This window comes from Lynx canadensis, chromosome A1 (assembly GCF_007474595.2).
Source record: "Lynx canadensis isolate LIC74 chromosome A1, mLynCan4.pri.v2, whole genome shotgun sequence".
In the NCBI taxonomy this organism is placed as follows: Eukaryota; Metazoa; Chordata; class Mammalia; order Carnivora; family Felidae; genus Lynx; species Lynx canadensis.
The window spans coordinates 162,362,355-162,381,990 of NC_044303.2; the positions used below are offsets into that span (position 1 = coordinate 162,362,355).

Consider the following 19,636-nt stretch of genomic DNA (forward strand, 5'->3'; position numbering starts at 1 on the left):
TAGTAGCACTGATTCTTCCTAGTAGTGACTTTTATTAATGGGAACCTACAGATGGATTGACTACAACACATATGGATTATACAAAGAATCAAGTTCTTTTATTTTTTTATGTGATGACTATCAACAAGCAAAAACAAAGAGTTTGGGGAAGATGCCCACATCCTACCCCGACATTGCTTCCTTAATTTTTATTATTTTAAAATGATTACTGTCAAACATTTATAAGACTGTGCAATTTTCTCAAGCACTACCGAAAAACATATATTTTAATGTAAGATCAGCTTGTCACATTGTGAAAATTTTATATGTGGCTATAAAATAATTTCTGCAGAAAGTTTACGGAGTTCTACTGAGAGGAGTAAGATCAATGGAATAAAATGCAAAATCATAAGTAGCTGCGGGTAATAATTTTACTTTGAGTAAGATCCACTGGGGGAAAGGAAGAGCAAAAAATGAGTTACTATTAAACCAAATTATCAAAAATATTAACTGTGTAATATAGAGTCCCTTGCATTTTAGATTACGTAAAGGTTATCTAGATGTCACATGATTGTTTTAGCTATTAAATGTCATTCAAGTTTTTAACTGGCACAACTATCATTGGATATCTGAACTCAGTTACTTGGTACTACAGCTTAATTAATTTTGGCAAATTGCCCTGAAATGTTATAAAGACCAAGGAAGCTGAGTCTATATAATTCATTCAATGGAATCTATACAAGCTAGGTACCTAAGAATTCCTAATTTCTTTATTACACTATCACTTTATGACTTTATTTTTTTACAGAAGGACAAATGGATTCTTCCATTGTTTTTACTATCCCTAGAGTGACATCAAAGGACAGTATTTTCTTCAAGAGCATGCTTCAAATGAGTAATGAGAGAATGAGGCAAGCAATATGAACCATACTTTTTTCATGACAACAATTTAGTGTTGAGAATGAAAATGTTATGCTGCCCGAAACAAAAGCAATTTGTTTTTGGTGAGAAATTAATGATAGCAACCGCCAGCCCATTCTCTCTGCAAGGCATTCCATTTGACCATCAACATGGTCATTGGATGATGGTTTGGAGGATAAAAGTGGAGGCAGGATAGAATGGAGTGATTATAACTGAGTTCTTCATACACTAGCATTTGACTGACATTTTGTCCAGAAAAACCTTAATCAGGGAATGAGCTCTTGGGCTGCAAACTCATGTGAAAACAAGCAGGCATTTCCCCAATAAAAGAGCAGTGACTTGTCACAATTTTTGGTGCTGACCTTGACTGCAGTGCCTAACTTCATGATCCAGCTGGATAAAGATGCAAAGTAAGGAGCAACAGGAGGAAAAAATCAGCAGTACTGCTGCACCCACGGCTTTTCCACTTCTCACTCCCAGATTTCCCACGTGTATTCTTTGGGCCTTTATGATTACTTTTCTTTATTCCCAACAACTTATTTACCATTAGTTAAGAATTAGCTATCAGTTATATATACCTTAATGTTTATCTAAGCTACTTTATCCTCTCTCTCCTGAGTATTTGAAGTGTAGGTGGTTATTTCTTATTGAAACTAAAATCTGTTCAAACTATATAGACGTAAGGTCTTTCAAAGGATGAGAAAGCCTTCATGGCATGTACAAAACTTCTACCATTTACACAGGACCCTAACTTACTGACAAGGAGTAACAATGGTGTATCAGAAGGCTAAAGTTGTGTGTGTGTGTGTGTGTGTGTGCGTGTGTGTGTTGCCTTTTTTTTTTTAATCAAGTTTTTAATTTTAATTCCAGTATAGTTAACATACAGTGTTACCTTAGTTTTAGGTGTACAATATGCCAAAGGCTAAGGTTCTTAAGATATGATAGAAATTATCTTTTCTTAAGAACTGAGAAAATACTGAGGTGCCTAGGTGGCTCAGTTGGTTAAGTATCTGACTCTTTATTTCAGCTCACTCATGATCTCACAGTTCATGAGATGGAGTCCTGGTCTGGCTCTGCGCTGACAGCACAGAGCCTTCTTTTTATTCTCTCTCTCTCCCTCTCTCTCTGCCCCTCCCCTACTCATTCTCTCTCTCTCAAAATAAATTAAAAGAAAAATAACTGAGAAAATATTTTAGGATTTTACTTTCACTTAGGCCCCTGAAGTGGCAGTACCAGCATAATATCATTTGGAGGAAATGATTGTGACAATGAACACTGAAAACAAGTGTAAGAATTTACAACTTACATAATGTGATTTGATTGGTTCTCAAAATAAGCTGTTGAACAATATTTCCCACAGTTGTCAACAAATATATTGAGTTTAAATACAGTCTTCAGAAAACCATATTGAACCACAAGCCCTATCTTGAAGGGAGAGTGCACTCACTAATGCGTAAAAAGGAACATCATTCAGCGTATTACTGGGGGACAGAAAATAGGTCTGGCTGTTTGGGATGAACCTCAGTGAGCGCAAGCTGGTAGAGTTATCAGACTGACCTCTGCAGTGTGGTTTACCTTCCTACCACTGAATACTGGTTTTTACTGGGACTCCATAATTTTTCCTTCTTCTCTTGTTTCTCTGAATATTTTTCTTGACTTATTTCATCCATGGATTGTGAAAATGGAAATGTTTTATTTACCAGACATCAATCCCAGACATAGAAAATAGAGTTTCTAGCCTGCTCCTGGCTAACATGCTTTCCAATTCTTGGTTTTTATATAAACCCATAACTAGAAGGATTTTTAAAAGGACTTTAAAAAATATTTTAAAATCAATCCCTTATTCTGGTACAATATGTTTACTCATTCACCCAGATTTTTAAATAATTTGGGGGTAAGAATGATGAGAAGAGAAAAAAAGGAGAGATGACCCTTCCCTTGATCCCTTGCCAAAAGTGCCTTTGAAATATGCAATAGATGTCAATAACTTTTTTTCCTACATGAAAAGTCTAGTGCTCAAGCCCCAAGTCTTTTTCCTTTATTTTTTAAGCGTTTATTCATTTTTGAGAGACAGAGAGACAGAAAGTGAATGGGGGAGGGGCAGAGAGAGAGGAAGACACAGAATCCAAAGCATCAAGTCTTTTGTCTTATTCTCTTCTCATATATTACTGGTATCTTGGTACCAGCTGGCATTTCAAATATCTAAGCCATAATTTGGAAGTTGCAGCTGAGACTGTGATAATCTATTAAAAAATGTTAGGAGCTAGGGTTAGCTGACTGACAATGATCAATCATATGCAAACACCTAATCAAGTAGGTTGAAGGAGTTCAAGATAAACCACATTTAAATTATTCTAAGGAAATAAGAAACTATAAATTTTTTAAAGATTTATGGAGTAGTTGATTCAATCACCTTCCTTGGCAAACTCAGTATCTAGTCATGCTCACTGTTTAAACATTATTATATATTTGCTTTCTTTCTTGAATTGACAATTATTTTAGTGTATATAAGAAATCTTGGAATGGAATAAAGTCCCAGTCACCTGGACTTAAATTAGAATAGCTTTATGCAGAATAATTCAATACATAGTTTGCATATTGATGAGTGTTCCTCTTTTCTTTCCTGAAAGGTCAGAGAAACAAGGGAATTTCTAAGGTATTTTATATAGTTTCTACCACTCATTACAGGATTGGGGTTTGAAAGTAGAAAGGGAATAAACAACCAAAAGCATGTACTGACTATAACCTATGAAATAAATTTATGAATTTTTCCTGTAGCTCTTAAATATAGCAGTATAAACATTTGTTCTGAATACTAAATTTCAGTCTTGGAATTTAAAAATGATGAAAATCAATTTATTTCCCTGGCTAAAGTATTTAAAATAGCCTTTTTTCTTCTAGAAAACACTATAATAAATCAATCTGTTAAAAAATCATATATATATATATACACACATATATATGTATATATACAGATTTTGAAAGATAATGCTCAAGGTAATAATCAAGAGACACTAAGTTATGAAATTATAGAATTAGGGCAACTTTCTTAGTTTTTCAGGATGAATTTATAGATGTTCATTCTAGATGTTCCCAAGTGTCTCACTTCATTATTATGGTTCATTTACTTTTTAATCAGAACTTAGTCTAACAGTTTTATTCTAACAATACCTTAGGCAGGTACAATTTAGTAAGCATTGATTTACAATTATGTGGGTACTGGGCACAAGTTGGTTCTTCACATATACCAGTTGATTAATTAATACATTGCTGGGAAAACAAGCTATCTCTATGGAGATTCAAGCCTTCCTTATTGGCAGGGTTTCCCTCTGCTTCAAAATAAACTGCATGGTAAATAGGATTTCCAGTGATACCCAGATTGATTAAAAAATTTCTTCCTCCATCCAGCCTGCTGCCCTGCTTCTTTGATTGCTCTAAAGAACTAACCCTGATTCAAACTTCAAAGTCTTTCTACAGAACAACTTTGCCCTTTTTCATGACTCAATTTTCTACTCCTCTGCACCTGTGCCCCAACCCCCATCATAATGAATATAGGCTTTCATCCTTTCTCTTAGTTATATGAAGAGATAGATAAATAAGTATTTGCACTTATGAAATTTATAACATAGAGAACAAAGGGAACAATAAAATACATTCTGATTACTGTTTAGAGGCACACATCCTTTGTAAAGAAAATACAGAGAAAGGACTCCCAGGTCAATCTCTGAATAAGGGACAAGAGTGAAGAAAGAATGGAAATGATCCAGGAGGAGAAAAGAAAAAAAAATGCATACCAAGGGGAAAAAAAACAGGATGGGTCATTGTCACTGACTGCCATGAAGGCTTCCCCACTCCTCAAAAGCCATTCTAGATACTTTGCAGAACCTTTTAGTCTCAATGAGAGAGAAATATGTTGGCCGAGGGCAGCCTAGAAGCTCTGCTTCCCACAGGTTCCTTTGTGAGCCATATACCTGTGAATCATTTCTCAGATACAAGCCATTTATATTTTCACATTCCACAATGAAATATAAATGACATGAGCTGCTAGGAAACAATACTTTAACAAAAGGGTAACTGGATTATGATTTCAGGAAACACTGCAGTTCCAGAAGGGCAAACATCCGCATTCCCAGCAAAGAAAGAAACGTTTCATCATGGAAATATCATGAGGTTTAAAATACCCAGTATGCAGTGTTTAGCTAATCAAAAACATTAAAGATGCATGTTTTTTTTAAATAAATATTACAGCTGTGTTGCTCATTGGTCAAAATAGAAATCATTTGGAAATGTTTTTGGCATAAGATTAAATTTAAAACAAGCCATTTTCAGAAAACATTTGGAGTGAATGTCACGATCTTCAGTTGTTTCTTAAAATTACTTTTCCTTGTGTGACTTTGAGTTGGTTCAATATTCCAAAACAATCCATTTGAATAACAGTGATGAACTCATATTTCCTACCAATGGTCTATTTCAGTCTCTATTTTTACTGGGAACTCCATTGGGAGCCTGGTCTGATTCAAATTCTGAAAGCTCATGTCATTTACATGAATTTAGCCTGCAGAAGATCACCTAATTTTAATTAGCCTTTTATCTTTAGATTCATTTAAAATTGAAAGATTTTCATGTCTGAAAAATGAGTGTAGTAACTAAAATCTGAGCAGTGGTATTTTTGTGTCAGTCTTAAAACTGGAAAAAAAGTGATGCTAAAAGATGTGTGAAGATAAAACCTTTTAATTTGTTAGGAACCACATTAAAAAATCATACATTCTATGTTAACTAACTTGAATTTAGATAAAATCTTGAAAGAAAAAATAAAAAGATAAATAAAAATTTAAAAACTCATACATTGTTATATATACAGTGGAATATTATGCAGACATTGAAAGGATGATATTGTGCCATTTGCAACATGGGTAAACCTAGAGAGTAGTAGGCTAAGTGAAATAACTCAGACTAAGAAAGACAAATATCATATGATTCGCTCATATGCAGAATCTAAGAAAAACAATTGAATAAACAAACAAACAAAAAGCAGAATTAGACCTATAAATAGAACAAACTAATGGTTACCAGAGAGGAAGGAGGTGGGTGGATAGACAAAATGGGTGAAGGGGAGTAGAAAATACAGGCTTCCCATTATGGAATGTTCATGGGAACAAAAAGCATAGCATAGGGAATACAGTTGATGATATTCTTTTTTTTTTTATGTTTGTTTATTTTTGAAAGGGAGAGAGAGAGCGCGCGCATGAGCAGGGAAGGGGCAGAGAGAGAGGAGGACAGAGGATCCCAAGTGGGCTCTGTGCAACAGGCTGGATACAGGGCTCAAACTCACCAACCGTGACATCATGACCTGAGCCAAAGTCGGAGTTTAACTGACTGAGACACCCAGGTGCCCCAATCAGTGATATTCTAATAGTGTTGTATGGTGACAGGTGGTAGCTACACTTGTGGTGAGCACAGCATAATGTATAGGGAAGTGGAATCACTATGTTGTACATAGAAACTAATGTTAACATTGTGTATCAACTATATTCAAATAAAAAAATTTAAGGAAAAATATCATACATTGTAACAAATTAACTGTGTGCTGCTTTTCTTTTAATAGAAAGATATACTTGACTAATGAAAAATTTAGAACATCAGCTACACAGAAAAGACATGTCACTTGATTTGATTTCTGCAAGTCTTGTTATTCCTTCCTACATTTAAATGCACACGCTAGAAATTATGACCCTGATCATTAAATTGTGAATGAAGTACTCACAACCTGCTAGTTTATGGGTTGCCTACCAAAAGAAAACCTAAATGATCCAGCAAAATCCCAGGAAACTTAAGAGGGTATATTAAGTGATATCCCATTGTTAAACTTCATTTCATTTAATGACAAAAATGAAGAAATAAGTGTAATGCTTATGAAGTATGCAGATTAATTTATTATATTCTGAATAAGAGGAAATAATTCAAAAGTTAGTCACTTCCAGTAATAGTGTAAAAGAATACTTATCCTCCCAACACAAGATGAAATTACTAAGAATAAATTCAAGATAGCACAACAAATGCCAACACAATAAATATAAAGTGGGAAACTTTTGCCATATGTTAAGCATGACAAAATCAATTTTTCAAAATCCTAAGTGATGACAAGTTGCATATGAATGTATCATTATAAGGAAAGTGTATTGGTACTGTCTGACATGCAAAAAGTCCAACAAACAACTTGCATGGGATACTATTAGTATATCATATGTTATATATTTGCTCATAATAGTGTATTATATTGTATATCACATAGTGTGTTAAGTGTATACAAAATATTAATAGTATATTAAATATTGTTATATGTTGTGTGTACATGTAGCAGTATATATTATTTTTATTTTTCCTGTATGCAATATATAAACACTACTCCAGAAGTAATTTTACATAATTTGCATTTATAGAAAGAGCTATGCTTTTTATTTTATTTTTTTTTAAACGTTTATTTATTTTTGAGACAGAGAGAGACAGAGCATGAACGGGGGAGGGTCAGAGAGAGAGAGGGAGACACAGAATCCGAAACAGGCTCCAGGCTCCGAGCTGTCAGCACAGAGCCCGACGCGGGGCTTGAACTCATGAACCGCGATATCATGACCTTAGCCGAAGTCGACGCTTAACCAACCGAGGCACCCAGGCGCCCCAAAAGCTATGCTTTTTAAACAGGTTAATAATTTTTGAAATTTAAAGAAAGAACAAATTCAATAGGATAAATGGCTCCCTAACAAACATATATCCCTATATCTTCTATATCTATATCATCTATAACTATACCATCTATATCTATACCCATCTATATACACACACTTACACATATTTGTGTGTATATGTGTGTGTACATGTTTGTGTGTGTGTGTATGTCTTTTACCAGCAACGAGAAACATTTAGATGGGGGTGGGTTAGCTTAATTATGGTCTTGAAAAATATAAAGAATATTTAAATTCCAAGAGAAATGACTTTGAAGCAGGAATATTATAGTAAGCTACCTCAATTATTATGTTGATTAAGTTAAACAAAACTTTTTATTTAGGTTAATAGATGACATTTCTGAGGATGTTTGTAAATATTAAGTACAAATGTGTATTGTGTTGTTTTGAATATTCACTTAAGCAACAACAGTTAAAGCATAGGACCAGTGAAACTCAGCACCCAAAAGAACCTAAATGGTTATTTATGTCACTTCCCACATTTTAAAAGACACAAATCTGAGTCTGAAGGATATAAATAGTCTTGTCCGTGGACAGAATAGTTTCATTTTGACCTTTCTTGTATATTAAACTCCTAAATAATTCTTGAAAATTCTCTAAGCCAGTATTCTCAGTTTGGTTCAATGTAGAGACAAGTTTTCAAAAGAATAAGAATATTTTTTCAGAACCTGCAAAATACATCTGTTAACTCTAATTTGAGAAACTCTGCTATAGGTCATAGGGTATACCAAGCATTTCAAATGAAAGTTCTTAATTCCAAGCTATTTTAATGCAGTCATTAGTCAATTTTACTCACACTTGTACATTTCTTTTGTAGTTTTTAAATTATCCTTTAAATAAGAAACATTTGGAAGATTTGTTAACTATAAGCGTAGCATATTCTCCACTAAAAGATAAAAAAAAAACAGATATCATAGATAGAACTCATAAAAATTTTTTAAAATATACATGAACTGAATTTATCTTTCCCTTAATCATTTTGGTGAAGATGTTTACAAATTGTTGGATAACTTTAGAATTACCAACTATGAAGGTAACACATAGAACATTATCAACTTTTATTAATCTCAATAATCACCAGTCCTTAATCTAAGTGTTTATCTTGATTAATACAAAGTATCTTTATCAACTTAAAGAGAGTATAGTCTCTATTATATGAATATTGATATTAAAACAAATAATTAGGGTATGATGACAAAATAGGACAAACATTTTTTTGTTGTAGTAGAACTGAAACAATAAACTAATGGATGATATAAATTTATAAAATAATTTGGACTTGAATATTTAAATTTTGACTTAAATACTTTAATGCTTCATAATAATTGTCAGAGAAAAGGATTCAAATATAAATGTTTGAATATATTTTCCAGAATGATTGCAACAAATCTAAAGGTTTTTTTTTTTATGTTTATTTATATTTGAGAGAGAGACAGAGCACGAGTGGGGAGGGGCAGAGAGAGATGGAGACAGAATTTGAAGCAGATCCCAGGCTCTGAGCTGTCAGTACAAAGCCTGACACAGGAGCCATGAGATCATGACCTGAGCTGAAGTCAGACATTCTAACCAACTGAGCCACCCCAGCGCCCCGAAAAAAAAAAAAAACAACTAAAGTTTAAATCAATTATGCTCTTAAATATAAATATCTGAATAGAGGTAAGAGAATTATAATTAAGATATCAGAGAATAGAGATAAGATCCCAAGGAACAAACTCCCTAAAGTAAAAACTTAAAAAAAAAAAAAAAAAGAGGCAGAAGACTATATATCATTCTAAGCAAGAACTGGAAATTTGTATATAACATTTTTATGCATATAAAATATAATTTTAAAATACACTTATTGGGGCGCCTGGGTGGCGCAGTCGGTTAAGCGTCCGACTTCAGCCAGGTCACGATCTCACGGTCCGTGAGTTCGAACCCCGCGTCGGGCTCTGGGCTGATGGCTCAGAGCCTGGAGCCTGTTTCTGATTCTGTGTCTCCCTCTCTCTCTGACCCTCCCCCGTTCATGCTCTGTCTCTCTCTGTCCCAAAAATAAATAAACGTTGAAAAAAAAAATTAAAAAAAAAATAAAATACACTTATTTATCTATCTAATCTCTTTCCTTGGAGAATTATTTAAAAAAAAAACATTTTTATGTTTATTCATTTTTGAAAGACAGAGACAGAGCACAAGCACCGGTGGAGCGGGCAAAGAGAGACGGGGCGGTGGGGGAGGGGACGCACAGAATCTGAAGCAGGCTCCAGGCTCCAAGCTGTCAGCACGGAGCCTGACACGGGGCTCGAACTCACCAACCGCAAGATCATGACCTGAGCTGAAGTCGGATGCTCAACCAACTGAGCCACCCAGGTGCCCCTTTTCTTGGAGAATTCTTAAGAAACTATCAGGGGTGCACAGGTGGCCCAGTCGGTTAAGCATTCGACTCTTGATTTTATTTAGCTCGGGTCATGATCTCGTAGTTCATGAGTTTGAGCCCCACATTGGGCTTGGCACTGACAGTGTGAAACCTGCTTGGGAAACCTCTCTCTCTCTCCCTCTCTCTCTCTCTCTCTCTCTCTCTCCCTCTCTCTCTCTCTGTCTCTGCTCTTCTCCCACTCTCTCTCACTCTCTCTCTCTCTCTCTCTCTCTCTCTCTCAAAAATAAATAAATGAACTTAAAATTATCTATAGCATTTGGTAGTGGAACTGAGGGTTTACTTTTTCATGCTGATTTGTTTTTACCATGTTAATAAATGAGAAAATAAAGTATAACCATCCCACTGTATAAAACAGCACTTGGCTATTGTGCATCAAATTATAGTAATTATAAAAATAGGACTTTTTTGACTAACACTAAATATTTTATAAAAATATATTTTGATATGTCATATAATAATTTAAAATTGTATCTTAAACTAGTCCAAGGGGTAATGTTTGTTTCAGTATATTATGTGTTGTACATTGACAATTTTATTATAAATGTAATAGAACCTTGAATTTTTTATATCTTGTCACATTTTTAAAGTTTCAGCAAGTCATTTTAAAGTTTCAAAATCCCCTCTTCATTCTTAAAGTCTTATGAAAATTATTCCTCTTTCATAAGGAAAACTGAAAAATAATTATAAAAATATGTAGTCATGTGCAGCTTTTGAAGAAATACCAGAGAAAAGCTTGCAACTCCACACCAGTTTAATGCATTCAGGTATTCTCTTAAATTTGTAAATATATCTTTTATTTGTCCCCATTAGATTACCCTTTCATTATTTTGTAAGATTGTTTTAAAATTATAATCTAGCTATCCTTTTGTCCTTACATTTTATTTAATATGGCTTGGGAAGAATGACCATTAAAACATAATCTAAGAATCTCTTTGAGTTTTATGATTGAGGTTTTATTTTGGGGGCTTTATAAAAAAATCCCTACAATTGAATAGACGTTTGAAGTTGGTAAGCCATCATAATTTTCAGCGAGGAAAAAGTTTAAATAATGATGCTTGACAATATGAAAACTATCTAAATGATTCTCATTGTGTTCAGGAACCTTTTGCTTTCCAAATCACTTAAACTCTCTACTTGTAATTGCAGTGCTTGGAAGGCCCTTTGCATACACAGTGATTACATGCACACTAAACTGCGTGCTTTTACTAGGTGTTCTAAACTTTTTATGAAAGACAACAAACTCCAGGAATCAACAGAGGCTATGAAATTCTCTAAACTATTTTCCTGAACTTTATTAACCACAGTGTTTCAGAGAGATGTAAAACAGATACTTAAAGAACAGATCTTTGGGGAGTTTGCTCATGCTTTCATATCATGTGAATCTGTTTCATCAGTATTCACACTTCCTTATTTTCTTCCAGAGTTCCAGTAGCTTTGCAGAGTATAAACATTATGTTGAAATGCTACATTGCATGCATTAATGTGTTCATTTCATTAATTCCATAAATGAAGTCACCTTTCACATATACCACCTGTACAAATTTCCAGTGGGATTTGAAGAGTGAAAGGCACCTCTAGAACTACTTCTTTATACCCTGGGTCACAGTTTAGAATTCAATCATTTGACATCTGAAGGGGGAGCACATAGATGGATGAGTAGTAAAGTAGCAAGGTGAATTCTTCATGGAGAATTCAAAACAATTCTTGTGAAAAACATCTAAAGCATAGTAATCTAAAGAAAGTATACCATTAACTTCACCAGTGGTCCGAAGTTTGGCCTTGTTAATCTTTGGAATAAAATGCTTAGGTGAAATAGTTTATAATCGTTATGGAAGGAATGTGGATAAAACAAAACATGAGTATTGATGAACTAGTTATTAAAAGGTTCTGCACTTTCTATATATTTTTTAATGTTTATTTATTTTTGAGAGGGAGAAAGATACAGAGCATGATTGGTGGAGGGGCAGAGAGAGAGGGAGACACAGAATCCGAAACAGGCTCCAGGCTCTGAGCTGTCAGCACAGAGCCCAACATGGGGCTTGAACTCATGAACCGTGAGATCATGACCTGAGCTGCAGTTAAACACTTAACCACTAAGCCACCCAGGCTCCCCCCTGCACTTTCTATATTAAAAAAAAATCTGTTAAAAGGGGCATGTGGGTGGCTCAGTCAGTTAAGCCTCCGACTCTTGGTTTTGGCTCAAGTCATGATCTCACGGGTTCATGAGTTTAAGCCCCACGCTGCCGCACAGAGCCTGCTTGGGATTCTCTCTCTCTCTCCCTTTCTGTCTGCCCCTTCACTGCTCATCCTCTCAATCTCTCCCAATATAAATAAATAAATTTTAAAAGTCTGTAAAAAGCTTATGTGAATCCACAGCTATTAATCATGTACAATTCCATTTAGATTCTAATTTATTGAAAATGCTCCATTTCAACCATACCTCTTATTTTGTGCTTTGCCACTTAGAGTGAATGAAGAAATATACAACAGAATTTAGGGAACAAAATATTAATTGCAAAGTTTATATGGAGAGACAAAAGACCAGAATAGTCAACACAATATTATTGGGGAAAAAGAAAGTCAGAGGACTGACACTTCCTAACTTCAAGATTTACCATAAAGCTAGCAAAATCAGGACAGCATATAGTCAACTAATGTTTCGGAAAGAAGCAAAGATAATATAAGAGAGCAAAGATAGTCTTTTTTTTTTTTTTTAAGATTCTCCTGGCACCATCTTGCACTGGAAATTGCTGGGAGGACCCAGACTGTGCATGCAACCAAACTTCACTCCTGCCCTTCAATATATACCCCCACAGGCTCCCCAAAGATAATCTTTTCAAGAGATGGTGCTAGAATAACTAGACAACCACATATAAAGAAAAGAATCTAGGCACAGACCTTATACCCGTCACAAAAAATAACTCAAAATGGATGATAGATCTAAATGTGAAATGCAAATCTATATAATTCTTAGAAGATAACATAGAAGAAAATCAAGACAACTTTGGGTTTGGCAATGACTTTTTCGATATATCACCAAAGGTATGATCCATGAAAGAAATAATTGATAAGCTGGTCTTCATTAAAAATAAAAACTTATGCTCTTTTGACATTTGTCAAAAGAATGAAAAGACAAGCCACAGATTGGGAGGAAATATTTGCAAAAGACCTACTTGGTCAAGGAGCGTTATCCAAAATATACAAAAACCTCTTAAACTCAGCAATAAGAAAACCAACAACCTGACTAAAATATGGGCCCAACACCTCAATACACCTCTCACTGAAAAAGAGATAAAGACCACAAATACACATATTAAAAGATGCCCCACATCATTATGTCATCAGAGAAATGCAAACTAAAACAACAATAAAATACCACTACGCTAACGATTAGAATGGCCCAAATCCAGAACACTGAAAGCACAGCTGTGAGGATGTGGAGGAACAGGAATTCTCATTCATTACTGTGGAGAATATAAAATGGTACAACCAGTTCGGAAGACAGTTTGGCAATTTCTGACAAAACTCAACATACCCCTATCATAAGATCCAGCAATAATACTCCTTGGTATTTACCCAAATGAGTTGAAAATTATGTCCACCCCAAAACCTGCACACAGATGTGTACAACAGCTTTATTTATAAATGTCAAAACTTGGAAGCAACAAGTGAATGAATAAACTGGTACATCCAGACAATGCAAGATTGTTCAGCACTAAAGGGAATGATCTGTCAAGCCATGAAAAGACATGGAGGAATTTTACACGCTTATTGCTAAGCACAAGAAGCCAATCTGAAAAGGCTTACTATATGATTCCTACTATATGACAGTCAAGAAAAAGCAAAACTATAGACACAGTAAAAACAAACAAAAGCAAACAAAAAATGTTCTTACATGAATTAATGGGGAGGAATGGATGAATAGGACTTTTAGGTGAGTAAAACTACTCCGTATGATATTATAATGGAGGATACATGTTATTACCCATTTGTCAAAACCCACAGAATGTACAAACTAAGAGTGAACTGCAGTGTAAACTATGGACTTTGGGTGATAATATTGTGTCCATGTAGGTTCATCAGTTGTAACCAATGTACGGCTCTGGTACAAGATGTTGATAGTGGGGCTATGCATGTGTAGGGGCAGGGAGCATATGGGAAGTCTCTGTACCACCCTCTCAATTTTGCTGTCAACCTAAAACTGCTCCGAAAATAGTCTATTAAAATGGTACTAATTCAGAGTAATCTTAAATTTTATTAGTTTCCTATAATCAAAGAGTACTTACTTCAAAACATTTATTTTTGGATCTTAATAAACTATCACTGGAGTGTGTATGAATATTTCTATGTGTGTGTCAGAGTGTATGTGTCTTCGTGTGTGTTTAAGATAAGACAATAAGGGGCGCCTGGGTGGCGCAGTCGGTTGAGCGTCCGACTTCGGCCAGGTCACGATCTCGCGGTCCGTGAGTTCGAGCCCCGCGTCGGGCTCTGAGCTGATGCCTCAGAGCCTGGAGCCTGTTTCCGATTCTGTGTCTCCCTCTCTCTCTGCCCCTCCCCCGTTCATGCTCTGTCTCTCTCTGTTCCAAAAAAAATAAATAAACGTTGAAAAAAAAATTAAAAAAAAAAAAAGATAAGACAATAAGACAGTGTTATCTTTAATATTTTCTCACACTCAAATGATACTCCACATTAACATATCAAAAAATCAGATGTGTTCTTAGCACAATGCTTTATAAAGTTATCCTGTTAAAAATACTTTTTTTTTCCTTCAGAGTCAAACTGTAATTACCAGGAATCTTTGTAATTAAAAAAAAAACACCTATCCTCCAAATGAATGTATTTTATCTTACTTTGTTGAAGCTTCATGTCAAACATCAAAAGAGTGAATGTTGAATAACCATGATTTAGTTATAAGAATGCAATTTAATTGTGTGAAGAATAACACAATCCAAGAAACTGTCTCGAGTTTAAACAAGGAAACAGTAGGTAAATCCTGGAAGGAAAGTATCACAATAACAAAACAAAATGAAAACACCTTAGCCCAGTCCCAATTACAGTATATCAAGCAAACTATTTTTAATTCTGGGTTTGGAAACTTTTTTTCTTTTAGAACTTCTATCCATTGTATTTAATTGGTCCCTTGAACTTGCCCTTCCCTCCCATGGCCACTAATTCTGCCCCACATTTTTATCATCTTGCGAGTATGTTAATCAAAAAAGTCTAATTGGTCTTCATACTCCTAGCACCTCTTCTTGCCAATTCAGAGTCTGGTGTTACAAGACTTACTCTCCTAAATTCACACATATAACTGGGCTTTAAAATAAAACTGATTCTTTTCCCAATCAAATCACAAGTTATTTTTCCAACCTTGTATTCCAATGCTTTACACTGGACTCCATTATTCCTCAAGTTTACCTTGTTCTTAATTACATCATTGTCTCGGTTCACTCTAATAATGCAATAACATTTCCTTCTGTTTGGTTTTCTCTGTCACCCTCTCTCTCTGTCTCTGTCCTGTTTCTCTCTTTCTCTTTTTATCCCTGATAAATAGCTATTCTGTTTTTTATGTCTGGTTGAAATGTTAGACTTTTAAGTGTTCTTTGCTAACATGAGAAACAAACTCTACACTCCTGACAATATACCCTCTTACCATTCGTTTATGTACTAGCCAGTTGTATATATACATCTGTTTCTGCTATAAAGCCTATGCATTCCTTTAAAGAAGTAATCAGACTTCTTCATTTTTCTATCTCCAATATCTGGCATTCAGTAGATATTCAATAAATACACATTACTGCTTATCTTTGTGTTATATATTTTACACATTTATATGTGTGCATGACTGAACTTGGCCTTTTGGCCACTTGCCACTTTTATATAAAGTATATTTCTTGGTTTTACATCTGAGCTTGTATTAATAAAAGGGAAATGTTAACTTAATTCATAAAATTGGAATCTATGGCTTTTGGGGGGAAGCATCAGGGCATGTTATCTCATCCAGCCTTCTCTATCTCTAGTAGACCTCTTAACTACAGAAGGGACTTAATTGCTCCTTAAATATAGCTAACATTTATGCTTCCACAATATTGCCCAGTAGCCATTTAGCACTTCTGTTGGTAGTTTTCTTACCCCAAATTCATCAACTTTACCATGAATTCTTATTACTCTTTAACATGGCAAAACATAAAAACCAGTAGTATGCTCATGACTAGACATAAATAGATGCTAAGTTCAAATATTTGCTTTTTTTAAGAAAGAGAATGAGCTTTAAGATAACATAGCACATAAACAAAATGCAAGTTGCTGAATAGCGTACCCATCATAAAAAAGGAGAAACATGTATCCATTGGAAGCTTTTCCTGAAGCTCCTTCCTGTCTAGGGAAAATGTTTAGTTATGTGTTCCATTGTGCCAAGGACAGACTGGTCCTTTCCAGACACTTACCCTCTGACAGCATGAATAAGTCTCAATGATGGATAGGCAGTTCGCACTTTCAGTTTGTTCTTAAGGATTAATGCATTAACCCACTCTACGTGCTTCTCTCCTCCTTTGACCATGAAAGCAGGGATCCAAAGGACACTGTCATTCAGCATGGAAAGTCTATGCACAAATTTTTCTCTGTCACTCTCATTCCGAAAGCCTCCAAATGCTCTTTGTACTACTGATGGATTCATGGTAATAAAATCTGATTTAGTTCCCACATCTGCAGCAAACTCCACCACAGGGGCTAGATTACACCTGAAGAGGAAAAAAAAAATAATGGACAAATGAAAAATTAATATGAAACATTAACTCCTAAAACAGTGTACATAAAAAGAAGAATGGGGAACAAGCATTTTTTTTTCCTACCATGTTAGAAAAATAAGATAATCTGCCTGATAAAATTATATTTTCAGTAAGTTATCACATATTCAGGAATATTATCTTCAATAAGGATGTGCTCTCCTAGTATAGGGCTCAAACTGTCATTGATATTAATTCGGCCTGTTGTCTAAGAACACTCTTTGTTGCTATCTTCATAAAACCACATGATATGAATTCCTAATAGTTGAATTTATGATGGTAAATTCACAAAAGCTCAGCTGCCGTGCAGTAGGCAACCTAAAACCACATGCTGTTCTCTAAGTAAGTAAAACACACATTAGACTTGATATTCTAATTCCACACCACTTGTCAAACTTAGGTCATTTTAATAACTTTATAAACATAATTAAGTGAAGGTGGCTTTTCTGTATCCTGAGGTCCAGTAAAAGTACAATTTGCTATAGCATTTTCCACAACCATATTCTTAATTGCCCGCTACAGCCCTAAATGGGAAAGAAGTGTAAGAAAAGTGGAATTATCATATTTAATATGCCTTTTTGAGATATTAAACAATTCAGAAAATCCCTTATTATCAAATATCTTTCTGTTCCTTTTGAGCACATCATCAAAATGCACATTTTTTTCCCTGCTATCAGGCCTCATATGCTTTGTGGAGGAGGGACAGAATTCCATGTCCTGTTCTCCCCACTGAAGCTCCAGGGTCTCACAAAGTGCCTGCACCTGATTTTATTCTTACATCGCAAGAAAGCTTTGAAAAGCACCTTGAATTTTGTCTTCAATCAAATTTTGATGCTTCTTTGATCCTATCACATAGGTGTTTGGATACTTGACTTAAAAATAGTTTTAAAATGTTTTTCATTTTCTAAAAAACGTTAATTTGTACGTGAAAAGTTAGATATTTAACAAGTAATAGTTTGATAATTTATAAAAAAATCATTTGAATCTATTCAATCTACCCCTTCAAGAAAACACACACACAGTACATACATGCAATTTCTTCTTTTATTTTTCTTCCCTAATATCAGCCTTTAAAGAAAAGGGGAAATAAACTGATTTCCTCTTTCTGTATTTTTGTGGGTTATACTGCATTATGAAAATTTCTCACATTTCCCTTCCTTGTGCTCTTTGCCACTTTAATTCTCAAACAAGTCACATTTAATTAAAGGGTGAAGTGTTTGCTCCACTATTAAAAATACTGGCTTGTATATCCTTCCTTTCCTTATCTCTCTTAATTAATATATCTTATTACTTGCTAGATCTCTGACAACATTTAGCTACCATAAGGAACAACTCACACAATTCAGCAAAGTCTGTATTATTTAGGATGAGCTCCTCAGAGAAAACAAATAAAAAATAACGCATCATATTGTTTAGAAAATATTTTTTTCAAGTTATATATATTTAATTATACCCACTACAGTGTGTCATATTTATTTGTCTTTAGCCATGATCCATGCACTATATGAGATTAGATATTATTCATTCCCATCACAGTAAGAATATTATGGATGCCATCATAATATTATGAAGAATATTATGAAAGGAATAGCTACATGTGAACAGAAGCCAAAATGGACATCTTACTGTGGAACTCACTGTAGGTTGAGGACATGATTATTTTTCAAGTCCTAAACTGTGTTTCATACCAACTTTAAAAATAGTTAAAATTCTAACCAAGTTGATTGCAAGATGAATTTGAATACTGCAGGGAACATGCATTCTGAACGTCAGTATTACAGATACTTCTCCTTCCTCAGGTAAAAATAGACAATGCTTGTTAATGTTAGAGTTAACATAATATGTCTTCCCCATCAAATTCCTCAGCTATTCTTTTCAGAGGATTTCTACTGTAGAAAAACAACATCTCTACTTCATTTTTTCTATAATTGTTAAAATTAACAGAGCCAACCCAGTTAGAAAAAACAAAAATAACATTCTACTGCATTATCTTTTCAGGGGAAAAATGTCACTTAATTACTTTATGATTTACATTACTTTTTCTTATCACAGATTTAAAAACACCCATACTGGAGCATCTGGGTGGCTCAGGTGGTTAAGCGCCTGACTCTTGATTTCAGCTCAGGTCATGATCTCAGAGTTCATGGGATCGAGCCCCACATTGGGCTGTGCTGGCAGTGCAGAGCCTGCTCTGGAATCTCTCTCCCTCTCTGTCTGCCCCTCCCTTGCTTGTGCTCTCTCTCTCTCTCAAAATAAATACATAAATATAAAAAAATTAAATATTCCTAGTCCCATGTTGGCCAACATTTTTTTTTTTAGGATTTTAGAATTGACTTTTAGAATTGACTCAGCATGTGTCTTAAACATAACTGTATGGCCATGTGTCTTTTAAGAACTAATAGATTCATCAGTGATGTTGGGTGTTGAAAAACAGGTACTTTCCAGTAGGAAGCAAAAGTAAACTTAGAGAATAAGAATATTTTTTCAGAATAGGGTTGATCTAGGAGACCAGCCAATGTATATGATGCAAGGAATACTAACTGATTGTACTGTTCACTAAAAAAGCAGGAGGAGATGAAAGAGTAATTGATTCACATGAACTCTATTGTAAAGGTTTTATTACCTAAGCATAGTGTAACCAGGCTTGAGGGATGGAAATAGAAGCACTGAAAATAGCACAACAGAAGGACACATGATAAAATATAATCTACATTAGCTCTAGGAGTCCAGTATATTCATTTTCCTTGGAGTGACTATATCTGATTTTTCACTGGAAGGAAAGACTAACATCGTGTCCACAT

The 19,636-nt window shown here is 34.6% G+C and overlaps 1 protein-coding gene across 1 annotated transcript in view; it reads right to left on the bottom strand.

The window, feature by feature from the left end:
• The window catches only part of ST8SIA4 (ST8 alpha-N-acetyl-neuraminide alpha-2,8-sialyltransferase 4), a 103,431-nt gene that overhangs the window by 38,334 nt on the left and 45,461 nt on the right, over positions 1–19,636 (bottom strand). Inside the window, 1 exon segment of the mRNA XM_030325622.1 lies at positions 16,497–16,790. Within this exon segment, the coding sequence (XP_030181482.1) occupies positions 16,497–16,790 (294 nt within the window).